The sequence below is a fragment of the Astatotilapia calliptera genome, chromosome 7 (assembly GCF_964374335.1).
Source record: "Astatotilapia calliptera chromosome 7, fAstCal68.1, whole genome shotgun sequence".
NCBI classification, from domain to species: domain Eukaryota; kingdom Metazoa; phylum Chordata; class Actinopteri; order Cichliformes; family Cichlidae; genus Astatotilapia; species Astatotilapia calliptera.
In genome coordinates, this window is record NC_137428.1 from 66,197,401 (window position 1) to 66,216,839 (window position 19,439).

Sequence of the window (19,439 nt, forward strand, 5' to 3'; positions counted from 1 at the left end):
TACGACAGAGCTGAGCACTTGTACATTTTTAAGCATACTTATGTATTCTATACCATATTTCATATGTGGCATATTCTGGACATTTCATAGCTCAGACGCTGTTTGACCAAGTTTATGTCTCATAAAGTATTCTCTTGACGTTGAGGATTTACCAGTGTTAGTCCTTTTAGATACGCTGTAGTGCTGTGGTTGAAGTATCATGAATAAACAATGCATTGCTGATGGAAGAGCTGCATTACAGTGATTTTTAAAACCAAGCAAATATAGGTTGCACATCCCATGGGTCTGTAAGACTTCATTTTTATGCCTGCTTTGCTACTATAGGATCACTTAGACATGCAGCGGTCAGCTCTACATATATGATGTGCGTGCAGGCTGCAGGCTCTCTGACGCTTTTAATGAATGAGTAATTGCAGAACTCATTGCAAAGCTGTATGGCTTAGGACAGGCAGTACATGCTGAACACAGCTCTTCCCTGATAGGTGAGACTGCTTAAATGTAGTTGTATAACATTTGTAGATAGCTTTATTACGCTGTGCTTTTTATGCAATAGAAACTCAGAACTTAAATGAACTTAATTTTTGGGTGCAGCATACTTCGTCAGGGTTGCAAAGTGTGCAGTACTATGTTAACAACCGCCCACATGTCTAAATGGACAGGTTTAATTTAGAGGTTGGTGCGCATATTGCTGTGAGTGCAGGATCGCTGGTAAATGACAGATTACTCACATTTGTGTGAGCCCATGTAATCCGATTCCAGTTTATTCTGTGCAAATCTCATGTCGTCATGCTGTAGCCTACAGTGGGAGCGCTTTAGCTTCGTACAGACGTGAGCAAAAGCACACGGAATCATTCAACCCAGATGCACTTTGCACGGCTCCGAATAACGCCAGCAGAGATTCACGTCACGTCATGTCCGAATATTTATTATCTATTAGCATTTTTTATACCTACTAGAAAATGTGCACAGTGGTTAGTTCTTCTCTTCTTGACATGACACCGTTAAAAAATCTCAGTGTAGGCTTTAAAAATTAAACTAAAAATATAAAAAACTACAAGCAGTGCTTTTCTTGACATGATAATTTCTCTTTCAGACTTTAGTCCATCACTATTTTCTCTCATTACTTGTTGTAGATTAATGAGAAGTCCAAATCTACTTTAACCCCATTCCTTAATATTAACACATTTAATCTTATAGTTCTTTGAACCATTTCTTTCACATATGTATACATGTATAATAAGTTATAGTAGTTATATGAGTACAATGGTGTTACCGCTTAATTTTTTTTAAAAGCGCCCAGCGCCCTGAATCTGAGAGCTTATTTTAATCATTACACAAAATATAAAGAATATTTTATTATCAGTAGTAGTAGTAGTGTTATTATACCCAAAGTTTTTTTGTTTTTTTTTGCTATGGACAGACAGAAAGAGAGAGGGAGGGGAGAGAGACACACACACACATTCAGGGTCTGCCTCATCGATTCGATCGTCATTCGACTCTCTCGCTGCACACCAAACTCGCTGCGCTCTGACCACTGCAACTTTTGCAGAGACTCCTCACTCCACAGACATGTCGCACAATAGCTGAAGTAAACCTGTCATCGTGGCTCATCATTTGAGCCCACAGAAACACACCGCGGGTGGGATTTGAATTGCACAGCCTGTCGTCTGTCGCTCGCCTCGCATCGGACCCTAGCTTTGAAAACGCCTGGATATGAATTATGAGTATTTTCCTCACTAATGAACTGGACCAGTAATGCAGGAGACCGCGTCGACCCTCTCATCAACATTTCAAGATGGCAGATTTTTATTGAGTTTTGAACAGAAATATCGCTTTATTTTTTGCCATGAATAACAGAAATCCTTGCACCGATGGCCCCTGTATACGAAGGTAAGGTGGTTTGGAAAACGTGCTGTTTTCCCCTCCAGTGCTGCTGTGTACTGTGTCAATCGTGGTACAACTGAATTGCGGCTCATACGTAGGAGGAAAGATGCGTTGCAAGCTCTCTCATTTTTCCAAAATCATGCAACCTGTATTAATATTAGATTTTCTAAACCTTACACGAGCCGACTGTCAGATCGCCGGCAGCTTTTTTGCCTTAGCGCTTTAGTGAAGGCTCAGTCAGATCGGGGTGCCAGTCTGAGCTGTGTCCGTTAAAATCGCGCTGATGAGGTTGCAAACCTCCAGAATAAGGTCAAAGATAAGTATATGTTTAGGCCACGGTACATTTACCACTCTCCGTACACTTGGACGTTTATTTGTGCTCGTGTTTGTTCCTGGTAGAAATTTCTTTAGCGTTGCTTGAAGAGGGAGAGGGAATGATAGAAGGTCGGAGACCGATCGGTCCCAGTTTCGCCTGCATTCATTCTTCTATCTCCCATCTCCCCACATCAGTTTAAAAACTAGGCTATCTGACTTTTAACGCTTCGTCAACCTCGGGGTATTGATTCACATACGTATTTATGTTCCGGAAACGATATGCAGCCTTAAATACAGCATATTAGCTATCGCTGCAGCATTTGGCTGTGACTAATCCAATTGAGAGAATACTACCCCGTACCCTTACATTATTTGCTGCCGTGCGTTTTTGTTATTCCAAGAGAACAATTCACACACAAACGCAGTGATTGTTGACTGCAATGTCGTTGCAAGGTGGACTAGCAAGCCTTTAAATGTAAAACAATGCAAGCGGTCCATTATAATCCGCGCATGCAAAATCTGGGTCTGTGAATGGTTCAACTACTGTACAAATAATACCTAGAGGTTAAATGGAGTGACAAAGCAGTGGTAACGGAAAAATTAAATTACGTGCAATTTGATGTTGTATATATACATTTTTTTACTTAATTCATTAGTAGTTACATATCAATCAGAAGTAGGCAACTGTAGCGATGCTCATCTAATATACAAAAGGACAGAAAACCCTGAGCAGTAAAGGGGAAACAACGATGTAAGCTATACATACTGATGAGATCCTTATACAAATTGAATAGTGGCAGAAGCAAACGGTGAGCCTTGGTGTTTCTCATATTTAGTTTGTAGCAGCCTCATGTTTGCTTATCTTCTTGTCCACTCTATAGTCCCTCTGCTGGCATTAAACGGAAACCCTGATTTTCACTTTGAGAGAGAGAACTGTTCAAAGTAACACTTTTAACACACTTTAAAGTGCCGTTAGAGTACTATCATGAGCAAAACTGAGTCTTAATAGGGATATTTGAGTTACACGATGGCTCATTTGGGGATATACAGCATCATGAAGCGCAATAAGGTGCCTGCAAACTCTTGTCTGTGTGCTGTTATGTCCCTATAGCAATATTGTAGTGATTTTTCATTAGGGGTGTTGAAGCTTAGAGGCATAGCCTGAGACTCTGGCGCTTCAACATGAAAAGGAAAGTTGAAATGAGACTCCTATGCAAAAGGTAATTAGTGTAAATTACATTCCCTGGCTTTTCCCTTCACCACCGAGGGAAGGAGAAGAGAAGAGAAAGAGGCAGCAAGGGGAATTAATTACCTTGCCTGTCCTCCCCGGAGTTGGGGAGGGGTGTTATGAGAAGTCATGAAAATGACCAAAGTCTCCGGTGGAAAATAGGTGTGGGGGGGGGGCTTCACATAGAAGAAAATCGGCTATTATGTTAATGACTCCCGCTTGTCTGCAGAGCAGCTAATAACTTAAATCTACGTGATTGACTACTTCCTTTGATTGTTTAAAGTCAAGCACACTGAGGAAAAGCCCATTTGCTTTTGTTTGCTGATCTCGTATTCATAATCACTTATGAGAAAGCATTTGTTTAAAGAAGGCTGAGATTTTCAGGACTGGCAGTGGGCATTGTGCTAGTGTCAATTTGTGTTGTTTTTCTCTTGCCTATATTTTTTCAATGTTTATTTTCAGTCCTTCTTGGCCCAGATAGAAGGCCATCGTGCAGACCTGCTGCCAGAAAAGGTAGCGGTGTGATCGTCCTGGGAGCCTGGTCTCAAAACCCAAACTGACACCTTGATGGATGTCTGATGAGCTGAGCAGGTCCAGCAGCCTCTAGCTGTGGAAAAGCCAATATTCAGACACTGCCAAACATGCCTGCCTGGCTAGATATGGGTGTTGCTGTGTGCTCATGCATGCATGTGCATATGTCTCTATCTGTCTGTGAGTCCCTGCACAATCACCCATCACCCTTTTGTAGGGCAGAACTGCAAGAGGATTAGACAGCTGCAGAACTGGGGACCAGGCAGGAAAACAACTTCATTTGCAGATCTGCCGCTTACAGGTCAAGCAGTACTATTCCAGAGTGGATTCATTCATTCCCGCCTGGAAAAATGGACAGAGTATGACTCAGAAGCCGATGATGATGATGGCGGTGGTGACAGGCGCTGCAGCATCACAGGCAGATTAATGTTTTATCCATCTGCGCAGCCATTATGTGTTAATGCGACTTTGAATTACCTTGTGGTTTCCTGGTATGGGGAATGCACCCTGCCCTTGAAGAGGGGAACTTACTCCACTGAGGACAGAGAAAAGAGACAGGACAGAGAGAGCAAGAGTTTCTCAGAAACTGTCCTCAGCCCTGCCTGCCTGGCTCCCTTTCCCCCTCACGCTTGTTTGGAGCTGCTTGATTGATATCTTCCTCACAGACCACAACCCAGGCTCAGACTCCAAGGTTGCAGCTTTTTAAACTTGGATTAGAATTGCAGGAAAAACCCTATGGAGCCCTTTGCGGCCACTTGCTGGGCCACACCCCACGGTAGAGTCGGGGGAACTGATGGAGAGTCTCGCTTCCTGATTGTTATGACAAGCAGGGTGGTGTGTTTAGCTGTTCAGTGTCCATAGTGAACAAAGAGTCAAGCTTGGAGATGGAGGATAGCTAAACAGTTAATAAGTAATGGCTTTAAACAGCACGCATGAAAAAAGTTTCAGAACTGCAGATCCTCGTAGGTAGCATTGTGAATGTTTACCTCTCTTTTCCCCGCTTTTATTCAGTGGCCATTTTGATCTTTTTGTTGACCTGAGTCCTCACCTCATGACTTGTTTGAGAGGGGGTTTGTTCAGAAAGGTTTATGAAAATGGATAAGCTGTCTCCACAAGTATTGCTCTCTGCATTATTCAGAGCTTCCTATCTGAAAAGAAAGTGAAATCCAGGGTTTTGGGATTCTTTGCGCTATTGATTTGTTAAAGCATTTAGAAGAAGAAGCAGAGGCTTTGGAGGGAGGTAGAATGTGAGTTTTATATGAAGACGGGGGCTATGTGAGCTCTCTGATGTTCTGAAATAGTTCACAGGTGTGCTCTGAGAGTTTTGGGAACAGATGGGTGTGTGGTAGGGTTGGGGGGGAGCGGTGGTTGAGGCAAAGCTGAAATGACAGGTTAGTAGAGGCCAGCCTGACACAGGAGAGCAAGCCTTCAATATGAGCAGGCTATTTCAACAGGCTCAAGTTTTCATATACTGTTTTCAGCAAATTTCTCTGGAGTAGAAGTGCCTCCAAGACTCTAGCACATCATTCTTCCACTTCTTTTCTTTTGCAAGAAAGAAATGTGACTACGATGCAAGAGAACTTTGCATTTCTCATTTTCTCATCAGCCAGTGCTGCTTTAGTGCCTCTGTCATATAGTTCAAACCCCAGAATCAGCCGAGGTCCTTGTACTTGGAGACCACATCAGTTGCTGACATTAGTTAGTTTTTTTCAAAGACGAAGAGGGAGATGGGTTGCGATGGAGCCTTAACCCTTCCGAGTGCTTGCACAAGGCATTTCCCTGTTGGTTTTCATGCATGTGCGAAAGCACTCCCCCCCACTTTTGTTTCACATTGTGTACGGTGTCAGCTTGTTTGAAACATCTGCCTCTGGTTCTGACTAAAACTGTAACGGCTCCAGGCTGCGTCGGAAAAGAGACTGAGTCAACGAGCATCTCTGAGCTGGACTTTTACATGGAATATTAAGTCTATTTGCATTAATAATTTTGAAAATCTACCGTGAAGATATGGCGGGAAACAGATTGGTGTTTTCTGGTTTTACTCAGTCGATACATTTTGTAGCTTTAAGAGAGGTTTCCTTATAATTTAGGATCAGCATCTAAGAACATTTTTAATAGCTTCTCTTACTACCGTGATATATCACTGTCTGTTAAAAGGCGTGATGCTGGGAGTCTCTGCACTGGTAACGCATCTATTGCTTTAATCGTCTATGAAAGCTACAGTTCAAACAAAGGTTAACATTTGACTACTTCTCAACACAGCACAGAGTGAATAAGCCATTTTGTTAACTTGGGCCTATTAAATAGTAACTACAAAGAGATTCTTACAGCATGAAAAACACTTTAAACGCTGAGCATGTCTAATACTTTTTCAGTATGTGAAAAATATTGCACAGTGCGGCATAAGAATGATCTGCACTTTATTTATTTCATTGCTCACTTTGCAATCTCTCATCATCCGCACACGACCCCCTCCAGTTCCCACCCTGCGCTTCCCCGCCCCACCCCCACGTCTATCTCTTATCTGTCCTTCCATCCCGCTCTGTTTGTTGATAAGCCGAGAGGCCATTGGCCAGCACACATGGTACCCATGTGACACTTCAGCAACAGCCTGATGGCCAGATTGGAAGCCCCGTTGTATGTGTGTAATTGGAGGCTGCTTTGGAGAAGAGGTCTGGCTACTGTAGCTTTTTTGTTCTTCCTAACCCTAACCCCCACCCAGACTCCCCCGCTGCCTCCCGCCTTGCTCGGTCTCTCCTGGTTTGTATTATTTGATTATCCCATCAGTAACCCCCAGAACCCAACCACCACCTTGTTTTTGGTGCACACTGTCGCAGGTCGTAATCGTATTGTTTGTGATAATGCCCCCCCCACACACGCGCACACACCCCAACCCCACCCGCACATGTATAACTGACATTGTACTCTCTGGAAGAGAGCTGCCAGTGCTGGCAGTATTTACCACGAGCTCATCTGGCCATTCATCTTGACTCAGAGTGCACATGCACACATGATGAAACAAAAAAGTTCTACAAAGCATGTGTTGTAAGGGCAACAGATGATGTACGGAGCTACAGCTGGATGGGGAGGACAGCTACCGCACTCACAGCCACTTCATTTAAACAAAAGATCCAAACCGTCTCTTCATATTATGTGAAGCGCAGAGTGAAAAATGGTTTGCAGTTTTTAATCAAGCCTTTCATAACCTCTACATTTTTCTCCTCTTCCGAGGGAAAGAGGCACGGTGGGCGGATGAGGCTAGGGGAGAGAGGGGACTGTTTACAGACAGATATTAAAACAAGCACAGAAGTACCGAATTAAATAGTAAGATTGGGGCACTCGAGTATACGCACCTGTATTCTTTGACATAGCTATAGGCTCTTCCATGTGCGGTCAGCCAACATGGACTTAGTGCCGCTGCCAGCCCCATCACCACTCCTGGCTCTGGCCCCTCTCAGTCATGGAAGGGAAGTGGAGCGATGGGCGGCTGCTGGCGGCCCCTTCACAGATGGCTGCAGGTACAGCGCTACGCTTGGCTGATAACCAAAGGACTTCAAAGCTCAGACGAGTGCTTGAGCCCATTTCTGTCCAGAGCCAGGAGGCAAAAGGCACAGAGCAGAGAAAGGAGACAGCAACAGACAAGAACTGGGGTAGTCAAAAGAGTCAACAGGCATGGAAATGAGCAGCTTTAGCCTTTTCATCTTTTGCTCCCATGTTCATCCTTATATATAGTCGTTCAGCACTTACTCAGTCACTATAATCTTATCATATTTTTCTGTTTCTATACTTGCTGCATGTTTGTCATTATTCAGTTACTACGAAAGCTACGATGACACATCCTCATATTATCCAGAACCGGAAATGAAAATAAGGTGGCCATTGTTATAGATAGGCACCACTTCCTTTCAAGTTTTCTTTCTCAGTTTTGTTCAGATTGGGATTCTCTCAGGATAGCTGTGTTCCCTGTGGAAAATCATTTTCAATAAATAGTAAACTAAGAAGGATCAAACATCAAAAGAAGCAGGAGGTAAAATGATGACATGTGTTGATAGAAACCTTTCAGTGATGAAATCTATTTAATATTCACATATGTAGGGAAATGACGTCTTTGTTGTTGCTAAAGGCTGGAGATCAACTCTTTATGAGCTTTTAAGGGATAATGTGGAGAGCGAGAGACGTTAAAAAGTCATTGATTCAATTAGACATTCCAGCGGCTCCTCTAATAACACTGCAGCTGGCACGACAAATAGCTAAGTGTCCCAACTGTAAGAAATATGCCTCCATTTTTGCTGTACCTGTGCGCCGGAAGAGGCTCAGTAACATTGAGACGCAGCATAAGTGAATGATTAAAGTTATTTAATGGCAGCCGGAGGCTTTTTATTGAAAAATCGTAATATTTCTGATCTTTATAAAAACTTAAAGTAATGTTTTTTCTTTAATTTTGGTTTTATTTGATACTCTGACATCTATAAAAAGTATATTTTTAACCATCATATTTATATCAGAACACTTACAGCAGTAGCATAGACTGCAAGGCTGAAGAAGCTCTGCAAATAAAGCTTCTATGTTTCGCATTTACGCAAGGCTTATTAAAAGCTTTAACACTGGTTCATGGTAAACACGAATAAACTGAGTTCAGGAATCACAGTGCATGTTTGTATCGCTGTGCCGCAGTATATAAAAGAGGGTACACACCTTTTAGATTCACTCCTCACTTCAAAGCCTCAGGCACATTAGGGCCAGCCAGCAGCTCTGCCTGGCAGCCCTTTGAACTGACCTCTGCATTCAGTCTGAGAGACAGAGATGGAGAAAGGAAAAGGCATTGAAATGGGGGGTGACGTAGACTGGAGAAGTATGGGAGCATTGTGAGGAGGGAGGTAATGGAGCTGAGGCTGAGAGATCGGGATGGGTGTGGGGGGGGGGAGACAGAGATGGTGGTGGTGGTTACTTTGCGTGGGTGGTTTCTGAGTGAGGGAGTTTGGAGGAGGTGTCGGTGGGGGTCGCAGATTTTACCCTTTGTCTCATTTAATCTGCATCCTACATCTGAGATCAGTGTAGTCCAGTGATGCGTCTGCCTCCACAGCTCCCCTGACAGAGCACAGCAGCTGCTAATACACACACCAACTTGTTTGCGCTATTCCAGCATTTTTAGAGAAGCTGGCCCAGAAAAAAGGCCAAAAGTTGACCTTTAGCTATGAGGACCTGCTCTATTTCCCCCCCTGCTCCACAACCGTCCAGTCCAGGCCAGTTATTTCTACCTCATTAAGCCCCAGTGAAACATAGACAGAGTGTGAGTTTGCCATTCACAGACATTTAAATTGAAAGATGTAAAGAAGTGTTGTCCATCTCAATGGCATGAACTTCCTCCAGTTCTTTTAAGTCTGGATCAAAACACCAGGCACTTCTTTCTCATTGTGAAGCATCTTACACTGATTAATCATTATTTACTAACTTCCCACAACCTCTCTTTTCCATCTGTTAAAATTCTTCTCAGCTACACAAAACTGAGTTTAGAAATCTCACATAGATGCACAGATCAGACCCAGTCTGGCAAACTGTTGCAGCGCCGAATGCCATGTGCTTTATTTAACAGAGTTTGTTGTAATAGCAAAACAGAACTCTGATTTTCCTTTTGAAGGTGTCACCATTTATGCACGCCAATTCAAATATGTGTTTCCTATGCACGTTGTTAAACTGATGGTCAGAATAGTCATTTCCTGTCTGGGTTTGGCTGCTATTTGAGACTCTGAGGACACTGTAAATATAACCAGCTAAAGCCATGATTTTCACACTGAATCAGACGCAGTGGGCTGACTTGGCTAGCGATATTTATTACCTCAGCTCTGTGGCCAGAAGGACTCAACCAGCCATGTTTACGACACACTGTCAGTTGGATTAAGGACACATATGCCTTGCTAAATTGGTATGAGAGCACATGTCTGCGTGTGCGCTATAATCTTTTAAAAGCTGTTTGAATATATCGAGCGCTGGGCCTCACTTTGTCAAAGAACTGACAGACAGAATAAGAGAAACGACACCAGGAATAATGTTTTGAAAAGAAGATGAAGAGAGATTAAGAGATTAAAACACTTTATTAAGCATGCATATTGATGAGTCACCTGCTGTATGAGGCACAAGTACATGTTGAGGCATCTTAAAGGCATGTAGCCAAAATTAGTCTGATCTGTAGCCTTAATAGGCCCTGAGCACCAGATTCACACACACCCCTGAAATATCACACAATCTCGTTGCCGGGGGAAGCATGTGCACCATCTCCAGCCTCTCTGTGATAGGAAGGTAATACCAGGAACAGGATCCATCTACATGTAGGGGTTATAAAGAGCACTGATTTGTGATAGACGAAATTGCCCGTTTCTTCCTGTGTCTACTGTATTTGAACCAGTAAAAAGTGGGATTCACGTGTCACCATCATCACTTATCGTCATGAGACAAAGTGGCTCTTCTTTATTTTCCTTTTACTCGATGAGAAATAAGGTGTCAGATATCCAGATTTCTTTTTTAAGCCATCCGTTTGCAAGTTTGAATACAGCTGTGTTTTGGAAATACGGGAAGTGATGGCTCTGCCTTTGCCTGATTGGTCCCCAGGTGCATGTTCAGGTTCAACTGGTTCCTCCTTTAGTGGGGTTCACCGCTGGGTTTTCAATGTGTGCAACAAATTAATTCCCCTGAGTGTGTGTGCAAGTGTATTTTGGGGTGGTGTTTTCATGACACTTGTTGCTGCTTAGCTAAGATGCCTTTAGCAGAAATCCACAGAGCGACCAGTTAATCGTAAAGTTACACAAATGTCCTAAACATATACGAAACCAGTGTGCGGTAGCCTGTTCCATGGGACAGGGCAGGGAGGACCATCGTTTCAAAAATATCTTTCTATTTTACTCTTAGTTCCTTTGTTTTACCAACAGCAAATAGTATTTACTGTACAATATAAAAAAGAGTAAACACTTTGGTTGTTATGGTTATGGCTCAGATGAACTTATAAGAATTCCTGCTCAAAATATATCTTGCATCAAGAGCATTGAAACAATTAAAAAAGAAGAAATCTGTTATTATAATTCGAGGCTTTAGAAATGAAATCGAGATTTGCATCTGTGAATTGTTGCTTTAGTCTTTTGTGCTACGAGCATTACTTTGAATAATGACTAAAATGTTGATTTGCACTCAACAGGAACCTGGCTTTGAGCATTTTTGCATACGGACATGTGCGTCGCACCATCATTTAACTACATTTTGCGTTTACATATCTTCTGTCTGCTTAAATTAAGTGGCAACCTTTTAAAAGGGCAGGTTGAGGTGCGCTGCAAGACCGGCAAAAAGGCCGCCATTCACTTTCACAACAAAGAGCTCCTGGATACCAGAGCAGTTTGCAGAAAATAATCCATAGTGCTCTGGCTGCTCTCAAATCAATTTGCCATTGTACAGTGCTTTCTCCCACATTACACTCATCTGTATGTCCTCCCCCATTGTTTGCTATGTTTGGTTACTGGTTTGGCCTGTAGTTCTCGTATGTTGATCTCATTATATTACATTGTGTCATTGTGAAGCCTAATGACATAAGAGGAAGTACGGTTTAGCGGGTTGTTTCTTACTGTGTTTAAATGATAAGCATTGTGGAGAGCGGCTGCTTATCGTGCGCTCGGCTCTGCGTGGCCCTGCCTGCGCTGTGTTGGAGCTGTAGTCAAAGCAGCACAGCTTGAGGCATACAGTGGATGTCACTGGCAGTGTAGTCAAGCCTTGTGTTAACAGGTGCCATTGGTTCACGGTTGGGTAAATTTTTAGCTCCCCTCCCTGCACCAAACTCTTTCTTTCTTTCTTTTGGTGCGAAGGAAGTTTAGTGCACACATTCGTGATTCGATTAATAAGCTCAAGCAAACCCACTCTGTCACCCTCCTCTTCCTCCCACTCGTGCTTCTCCTCCTCATCTCCTCTTCCTCTCCTCCACCCTGTTCAGCAGCTGGTTAGGCTGACCTAGCAGTATAAATGTTTTTTCTCGCACCAGCCGTTTTATGACCACATTTACAACATGGATAACTGCTTCCTTATCTGCCCACAGTTGTCCTGGGGTAGTAGGTTTTTGACTTTTACAACAAAAGTGTTAACATTTGAACTTCGAATACTCAAAGTGTCGTAGCTTAGGTAGGCGCTAAGAAAGGTAATAAATTCAGATTGTTGTTTTTCATCAGTTGCTTTGAAATATGTGGAGCCATATGCACTCCTTTGTATCTGTGCTCCTGCACGCACTCACGTGTGGACACATGTGTGTGTTCATGTTTATGTATCTACGCATGTGCATTTTAACAAGCGCTGAGTGAACATGTTATCTCGCAGCTAACACAACATGTTGTATCTTTGGCTGTTTGCTTCCAGGAAGGGGAGAGTTGAGGGAGTGTCACATTTACAGCTGGCATGTTGTTGATTTTCAGTTTAAAAAGTGCTGTGTTTATCTGTGAAACAGTATTCATATTTGCCTTTCGGTCTGCCCATATGCTAGATTGTACTCTTTTGTGTGTTTGTAAGAGAGTGAAAAGACATGATGAGGCGCTTCCAACTGGTCAAATATTGTAGTCAGAAAGAGCGCAAAGCCTGATGGAGCAGCAGCCTGCATGACAGCAACTCCCCACAAGCTTTTCTGATGCATTATTCTATAAATAAGCAGAGATGAGAGAGCTAAAAAAGCAGACAGGATGGTCAATAGTGGCCTCGAGAGAGAGAGAGAGAGAGAGAGGGGGGAAAACAGAAAGGGAGAGAGACCATGCAGAGTCAAGCTCCAGCTCTCCCACAGAGGACAGAACTCAGGCAGGAGGCAGGAACACAGGCTAAAAACCTCTGCATGGACACGATTTTCCTCTGCAGTGGCGTGTTCACTGTTGCATTTGGCCACAAAGTCACTGGAGCTACAGCAGGTTTTTCAATTTGTTGGACAGGTCCATTTTTGTAAATAGTATAGACACAGTATAGAGTCTTTGACAAGAGCAGCTCTTCTGGGCACCAGAATAACACTGAATGTTTTATTTTGTCTTCTATCTAAAAAATGGTATGAGGAGGAGCACAATCATGCAAACACGCAGCTAAGAATGAGATAATGCTTTGTCTAGACGGGCAGAAGTCACTTCTTTAGACAGCGACTTGGCCTACCACCCAACACCCTCCAGTCCGCAGACAAAGAGATGTCCAGTAAAGCAACAGGGTCACCAGAGTGTCTCTTTTGGTGTCAGTAGCCATTAGGCCTCAGGAAGTAGTCCAAATATAACCAGGCCAGGAGACATCAACCAGACAGACCTGACTCCTGTTTCTGTCTCCCAGGTGATTGTTGGTGTCCTGGTACTGTGTCTCGTTCTGCTCGGTCCTTTGGGTACAGAGAGAGCACGGAACAGGAACTCTAGTGAATGATAAATATTTAAATTTCTTAGAATTATTTTTCATTCGTTTTTCCTGCAAACTGCAAAAAGATTACATTTACATTACATTAAGCCATTTTAAATGAGGATTTCTATAAAAGCATAGATATTTGAGAATAACCATGGGTGAGCTGAGCAGTAATCGAGTTTTATAAGACTGTTCGTAATTACAAAAGACTATTTGGTTGGTTTGTTGGTGTTTAACTCTGCCAAGTTGTCAAAAGAGTATAAATGACAGGTTTAATAAAAGGCAGCAAACAGAAGCAGGTCACAGGCTAGAATGTGAGGGCCACTCATGGCCCCAGCTCTCCACGCTCTATTCTTCTCCCCTCCCTTTCAGTCCATCTCTCACCCTCACATGGCATGCAGAACGACCCTGATACTCCCAAAAAGAAGATTAACAAACCCCTGACAGAGAAGTAATCTCTCTGAAAACATTGACTATTACCATTTCAACATGCTGCCTCTAAACAAGGGAAAATGCCTCTGTGGTATGCTTAATTGCAGTGTGCGGGACACACAGAGTTCCTTTAGGTATGTTAAATGGACAGCCTTGGCTACTGAAGGCATTCCAGCATTGTAAATGTACAACAATGGACCTTTGCTGTTCTTTGCTTGGCACAGAGTTCACAAATTTAGCTAAAGTTCAAGAGGACCATTTGAAGGGAAAGTCTTTTGACAGAGGCTGTTCAGATTCTGAATCATAAATACTTTTAAACTTCATTCAAGGTGAAGACTGATTCATGAGGACTGGTGCTGCCTTGGAAATGAAGTATAATTGGTCACATTGTTTCCTGCGTATGTTGTCATGAGATAACATTCCAGCCATTTGACCTTTTATGTTTAGTTCATTTAATTACTTATCTGTTTTCTGCACAAGGCTCTTAAACTGTTGTTACTTTTAGCTTTAGCTGTGCCGAATATCTCGACAGACAAAGCTGAATTTCAAGAGTTTCCTGTACATTTCTAAAGATTTTTGTTGGCTATTTTTCAGAGCCCTTCCCCAATTTAGACAAACAGGCTTGGCCTTCAGTTCGTTGCACTGTGTCGACAATGTTAACTGAACTCTTTGACCACAGGGTTCAAACTGACAGGGAGTCAATGAGTGACTAAGATCACGGTTCAGGAAGAATTCGTGTGATACGAATGCAAGAGCAGCAAGCCCAATCTGGCCTTGTAAAACCTTGAACTATCCACAATCACGCTGGCAGATATGTAATGTTGGAATTTTCCATACGAGAAACAGGCTGGCTCTGTGCCCGTCCATCCATCTCTGTGCTCATCAGTCTGTGCCTGTGATTATCCTCTCAGGCTCTCAGTCACACACTGTTGACACTGCTCTGTGACGCAATGCATCATTCAAATTATTTTTAGCGTAAAGTCCAGACACAGGAATTGGTAATCCAAGGAGTGACATCTGGCCTTCAGGGCTTATGTGATTAGCAGAGAGCCTTGCCCCTAATAGCCAAGCGGACGTTCTTCATTACCTGCGAGTCTGGACCTGAACTTACCAGGTGTGACCACTTAAACTACAAAAAAACTCTACACATTAATGATTTTTCAGACAACATATGTGCTGATAACATGGCTAAGCCTCTAAATAACTGCTACACGGAGGTGCTATCTGCTACTGTGCAACACTTGCCAAGCTTACAGCGAGCACTGTAATGTGCACTCTGCCTTCAATCCTGCCGCATTAGGGCTAAGACCAGATGAACAAAGAGATAAATAGTACGTCCAAGCAAGGCCAGAGGAGAACCTAAAAAAACCCAAAAAACCCCACAAAAGCAGGAGGAAGAGAGGTCATGAGAGTTAAAATAAACAAATGAAGCAAAGTATAGTGGAGGGCTGCCAGCATCCTACTGAATTAATCATCATCATCACTGAAAGGAGCTAATAATGACAAAGTGACCAGTCATGTCCTCTCCTCAATGCTTTCTGTCCACACAACATAGTCCACAATTATAGAAGTCATCCCGTTTCGGGGGGAGTGTGGTCCTTTAATTATCTTTGAACACAGCAAAACTTTCCAGCTTCCAAGATGTCTATTAAACACACAAAGCAGCAATTTTTCCAGCAGTAAACAACGTTTAAGGGTTGCTAGTGTTGTGTGCATGTTGTGGCGGTAATAATCTTGGAATCGTGCATCAGTTGATCAGCAGTGGCCTAATTGTGCATGCGCGCGCGTGTGTGTGTGTGTGTGGGCGTTGGCATGGCCAGGTGGAAGCTCTTAGTTTGTTAGCAGTAAACTAATTTTGGGTTTACTGGAAACTATTTAAACATATCATTAGTACAAGTCTCATATAATCTCGTGCTGTAATAATCATTTTGATGCTACAAACAAGCCTGTTTGCAAAAAGAGATAAAGAAAGGAACTATTTTTGGGCAGTTGTTTGCTTGGAGAAGCTTTTGCTTATTCTGAGGCAGCTTGTTCCCAGGAGTTCAGAGCACAGCCTCGCTGCAGTTTTGCTTTTGTTTTGTTGTCTTCAGGATCTGTGGTTGAGAGGGAGTTGAGTCCCTCTCGCTCCTGTTTTCATAGTTACTTGAGCAAAATTTCTTCCACTACCTTCCCCAAAGTGAGTAATTGTGTACCAGTAAGTGGCAGGGCTGGGCTGAGTGGTGGGGAAGGAAATTGCAATCATTCACTTACACTTATTGCGCTCCTACTTTTATATATGATTTCATACGGCTCCTCTGTCTCTGTGGAGTGTCCGATGAAAAGGGTATTCTTTTACTATTCACTGAGCCTATTTACTTTGCCGCAGATGGGAACAGTGGGGAAATGGCATTTCCTTTGCATGAACCAGTGGTTTGCATAAGCACTGCTCAGTCTAAATCTTCTTATCTTTTGGCTAAACCTTTTGGCATTTTTATGTTATATAACAAATATATTTAAAAGAAACCCTCCATTACTGCGCATTGCATTCAAAAACAATTTGGCTTCAGATTTAATGATCTAGGCTCGGATGTTTTACTACCAAGTGTTAGATAACAGCACTTCTGAGAAACAACTTGATGCCGAAGCGACAAATGCTTGATGACATTTTAATGGTTAATAAGTCTTTTCATCAGTGGGTTTAAATCTGTGGATCCATTTATTATAATGGATGATTATTTTATAAGCATTCATTTACCGTGATGTTGAAAAGTGCAGTGGGTTTGCATGACGATGTATCAGCATATATGTATGCTTGGTGTTTTAATGACCTGCTCTGACCCAAGCTATCTTTATTTAAAGCTTCTTGCTACCACTCGTGTTGCAGGCACTCTCATATTCCTAACCTCTCACTTTCATCCCCCTCCTGTCTTTCTTGCTCCTCCCCCTCCGTTCCTCTCTTGTCACAGGTATGGCCTCGCAAGTGCAAGTGTTCTCCCCTCACACTCTCCAGTCAAGTGCCTTCTTTAGCGTGAAGAAACTGAAGGTGGAGCAAAGTTGTAACTGGGATATGACAGGGTACGGCACACACAGCAAAGCCTACAGCCACAACAGCAGCAAGAACGTGTCGGCCACCAGCGGCCCCCTAGGCATCAACAGCTCCCTGCAGGTCGCCAGCTCCACCCTGCCCTACGAGCAGGCTCTCGTCTTCCCAGCCACCGCGGGCCACATTGTGGTCGCCTCAGCCAGCAGCACTTCGGGGGCCGTGGGGTCTCTGCTGGGTGGCGGGGGTGGAGGCAGCAGCAGCAACAGTAGCGGTAGTGGAAGTGGCGGAGGTGGCAGTGGTGTGGGTGGTGGGGTTGGTGTTCACAACCTGACGCGCCGCAGCACAGTCAGTCTCCTAGACACCTATCAGCGATGTGGGCTTAAACGCAAGAGCGAAGAGCTTGACAACAACAGCAGCGTGCAGATCATTGAGGAGCACGGCCCACCGATGATCCAGAACGGAGCAGCCAGCGGAGCCACGGTGGCTACGGTGGCCACAGCCACCTCCACAGCAACATCCAAGAACAGCGGCTCCAACAACGAGGGAGACTACCAGCTGGTGCAGCATGAGGTGCTCTGCTCCATGACCAACACCTACGAAGTCTTGGAGTTCTTGGGACGAGGAACCTTCGGGCAGGTGGTCAAATGCTGGAAGAGGGGCACAAACGAGATAGTGGCAATCAAGATCTTAAAAAACCACCCATCGTATGCACGGCAGGGTCAGATCGAGGTCAGCATCCTGGCACGTCTCAGCACGGAGAGCGCAGATGACTACAACTTTGTGAGGGCCTACGAGTGCTTCCAGCACAAGAACCACACGTGCCTGGTATTTGAGATGTTGGAGCAGAACCTGTACGACTTCCTCAAGCAGAACAAGTTCAGCCCTCTGCCTCTCAAATACATCAGACCGGTGCTGCAGCAAGTGGCCACAGCGCTAATGAAACTGAAGAGCCTAGGACTGATACATGCTGATTTGAAGCCAGAGAACATCATGCTGGTGGACCCATCTCGACAGCCCTACAGGGTCAAAGTCATCGACTTTGGCTCAGCCAGCCATGTGTCCAAAGCGGTCTGCTCCACTTATCTACAGTCCAGATACTACAGGTAAGAGATCGGGCTAGTTAGCTATTATATGTATGACTGCAGATACAACGTGCTTCTTTCTGTTTGTTCAAGATTGTTCTTTATTGGGCCAAACATCCAAATCTGTTGTTACCCTCTGAGTTTCCCCTGAAGATTTCTCTTTGTACCATTATTTTTCTTGTACTTATTTACCCCCCTAGTTAAATTTCTCCGACAGAAGACAGGGTAATAAAACTCAAAGGCTTACTGAGAAGAAAAAACAAAAATCAAAAAAAGAGTCGGGGCAGGACAAAACAACACCAACCATGCTTTAGTGTTACTTTGATGAATAGAGAAGACCTGCTGAGACTCTAGTAAAGACATAAGAAACCACAGAGCATATCTAAAGCCATTTCACTGTTTGGTGCCATTGAGAATTTCGTGGTTTTCCTTTTTTTGTTTTGTTTGTTTGTTTGTTTGTTTTTCACAGAGAGAATTTGAAAGACGGACCACAATCATGTGAGGTAGCAATCTATCCCCAAGTTTCAATTCACCCTTCTACTGCCCAGACCCTTACCCCCCCATCACCGTAGCTGGCTTCCATTTCCCCCAGGATAGAGACGAGGGTCAGCTGGAGTTCTCCTGTAATATGTGCTTGTAATCCACACCAGTGGGCCCTGCATTAGAACCAGATGACTCTCTCTGGGCAGCATTTCTTTCTTCTCTCAGTACTTTTGAAAAAATCATTTTTACCCATAGTAAATAGTGTGATTGGGTTTTAGCAGAGCCTGAAGTGTGCGTGGAGTCAAATCGTCTTCTTGTCTGTACATAGAGGAGCTTTGTTTAGGCCTCAGGAAGACGAACAGGTGTGTGTGTCAGCTACGGTACCACGCAGACCCACACAGAGATCTCACACACAGGTGGTAGCTTTACAACTGTGCATAGTGCAGATTCTGTTGGGAGAAGTTTGTGGTCTCCACTGAGTGGATTCTGTTGATAGAAGAGCTTGCTTTTGTTATCTTTACAGTTTATCGCTGGGTTTTTAAATGTGTTACAGAGAAGATCATTGTTTCCTGTTGAAAGATGGCAAAGGTTACAACAGAGCAAATGAACAGACATGGGATTCAGACTTTGTGTATCTACAGCATTAAATCATTTTGGCACATTTGACAAGTCTATTATTTTAAATGACCGATAGTTTTTGTTGTTATTCTTTCTGCTTAACTGACTTTTAAAGCAGCATATATTACATTAAGATCCCTACGTGGGAATTGTGTTGCTCATGTCAGCAAGGGAGTGCTGCTATATCGGTTTAAGTAGCTCATCCTGAAGTAAACACCGCTGTTAGCCTGTTGTTGCTCCTTGCTGTAGGTCAACAAGGAGGTTATAAAATGCTCCTGTTTGTTTTCTTGGGTGTAAAGAGTGCAGGTGAGTGAAGAGATCATCCCTTCGTGCACTCTTAGCAGCAGAAAAGGGGAAAGAAAGTCTCATGTTGATCAGAGAATCCGTCAAACGCCTTGAGCGGGTACTTGGTGACCCTGGTGTAAAGCTCTGGGAGGGAATAAGGTGTCACAGGGATCTCTGT

The 19,439-nt window shown here is 43.5% G+C and overlaps 1 protein-coding gene across 3 annotated transcripts in view; it reads left to right on the forward strand.

Annotated features, from left to right (window-relative positions):
* The first annotated feature begins 1,478 nt into the window (after nucleotides 1-1,478).
* hipk2 (homeodomain interacting protein kinase 2) overlaps nucleotides 1,479-19,439 on the forward strand; it is a 62,116-nt gene continuing 44,155 nt past the window's right edge. For all 3 annotated transcript variants that reach the window (XM_026176599.2, XM_080304917.1, XM_026176600.2), the window contains exons 1-2: nucleotides 1,479-1,890; nucleotides 16,717-17,896. In XM_026176599.2, the coding sequence (XP_026032384.1) occupies nucleotides 1,872-1,890; nucleotides 16,717-17,896 (1,199 nt within the window). In that variant the 5' untranslated portion in view covers nucleotides 1,479-1,871. The remainder of the gene's footprint in view (nucleotides 1,891-16,716; nucleotides 17,897-19,439) is intronic.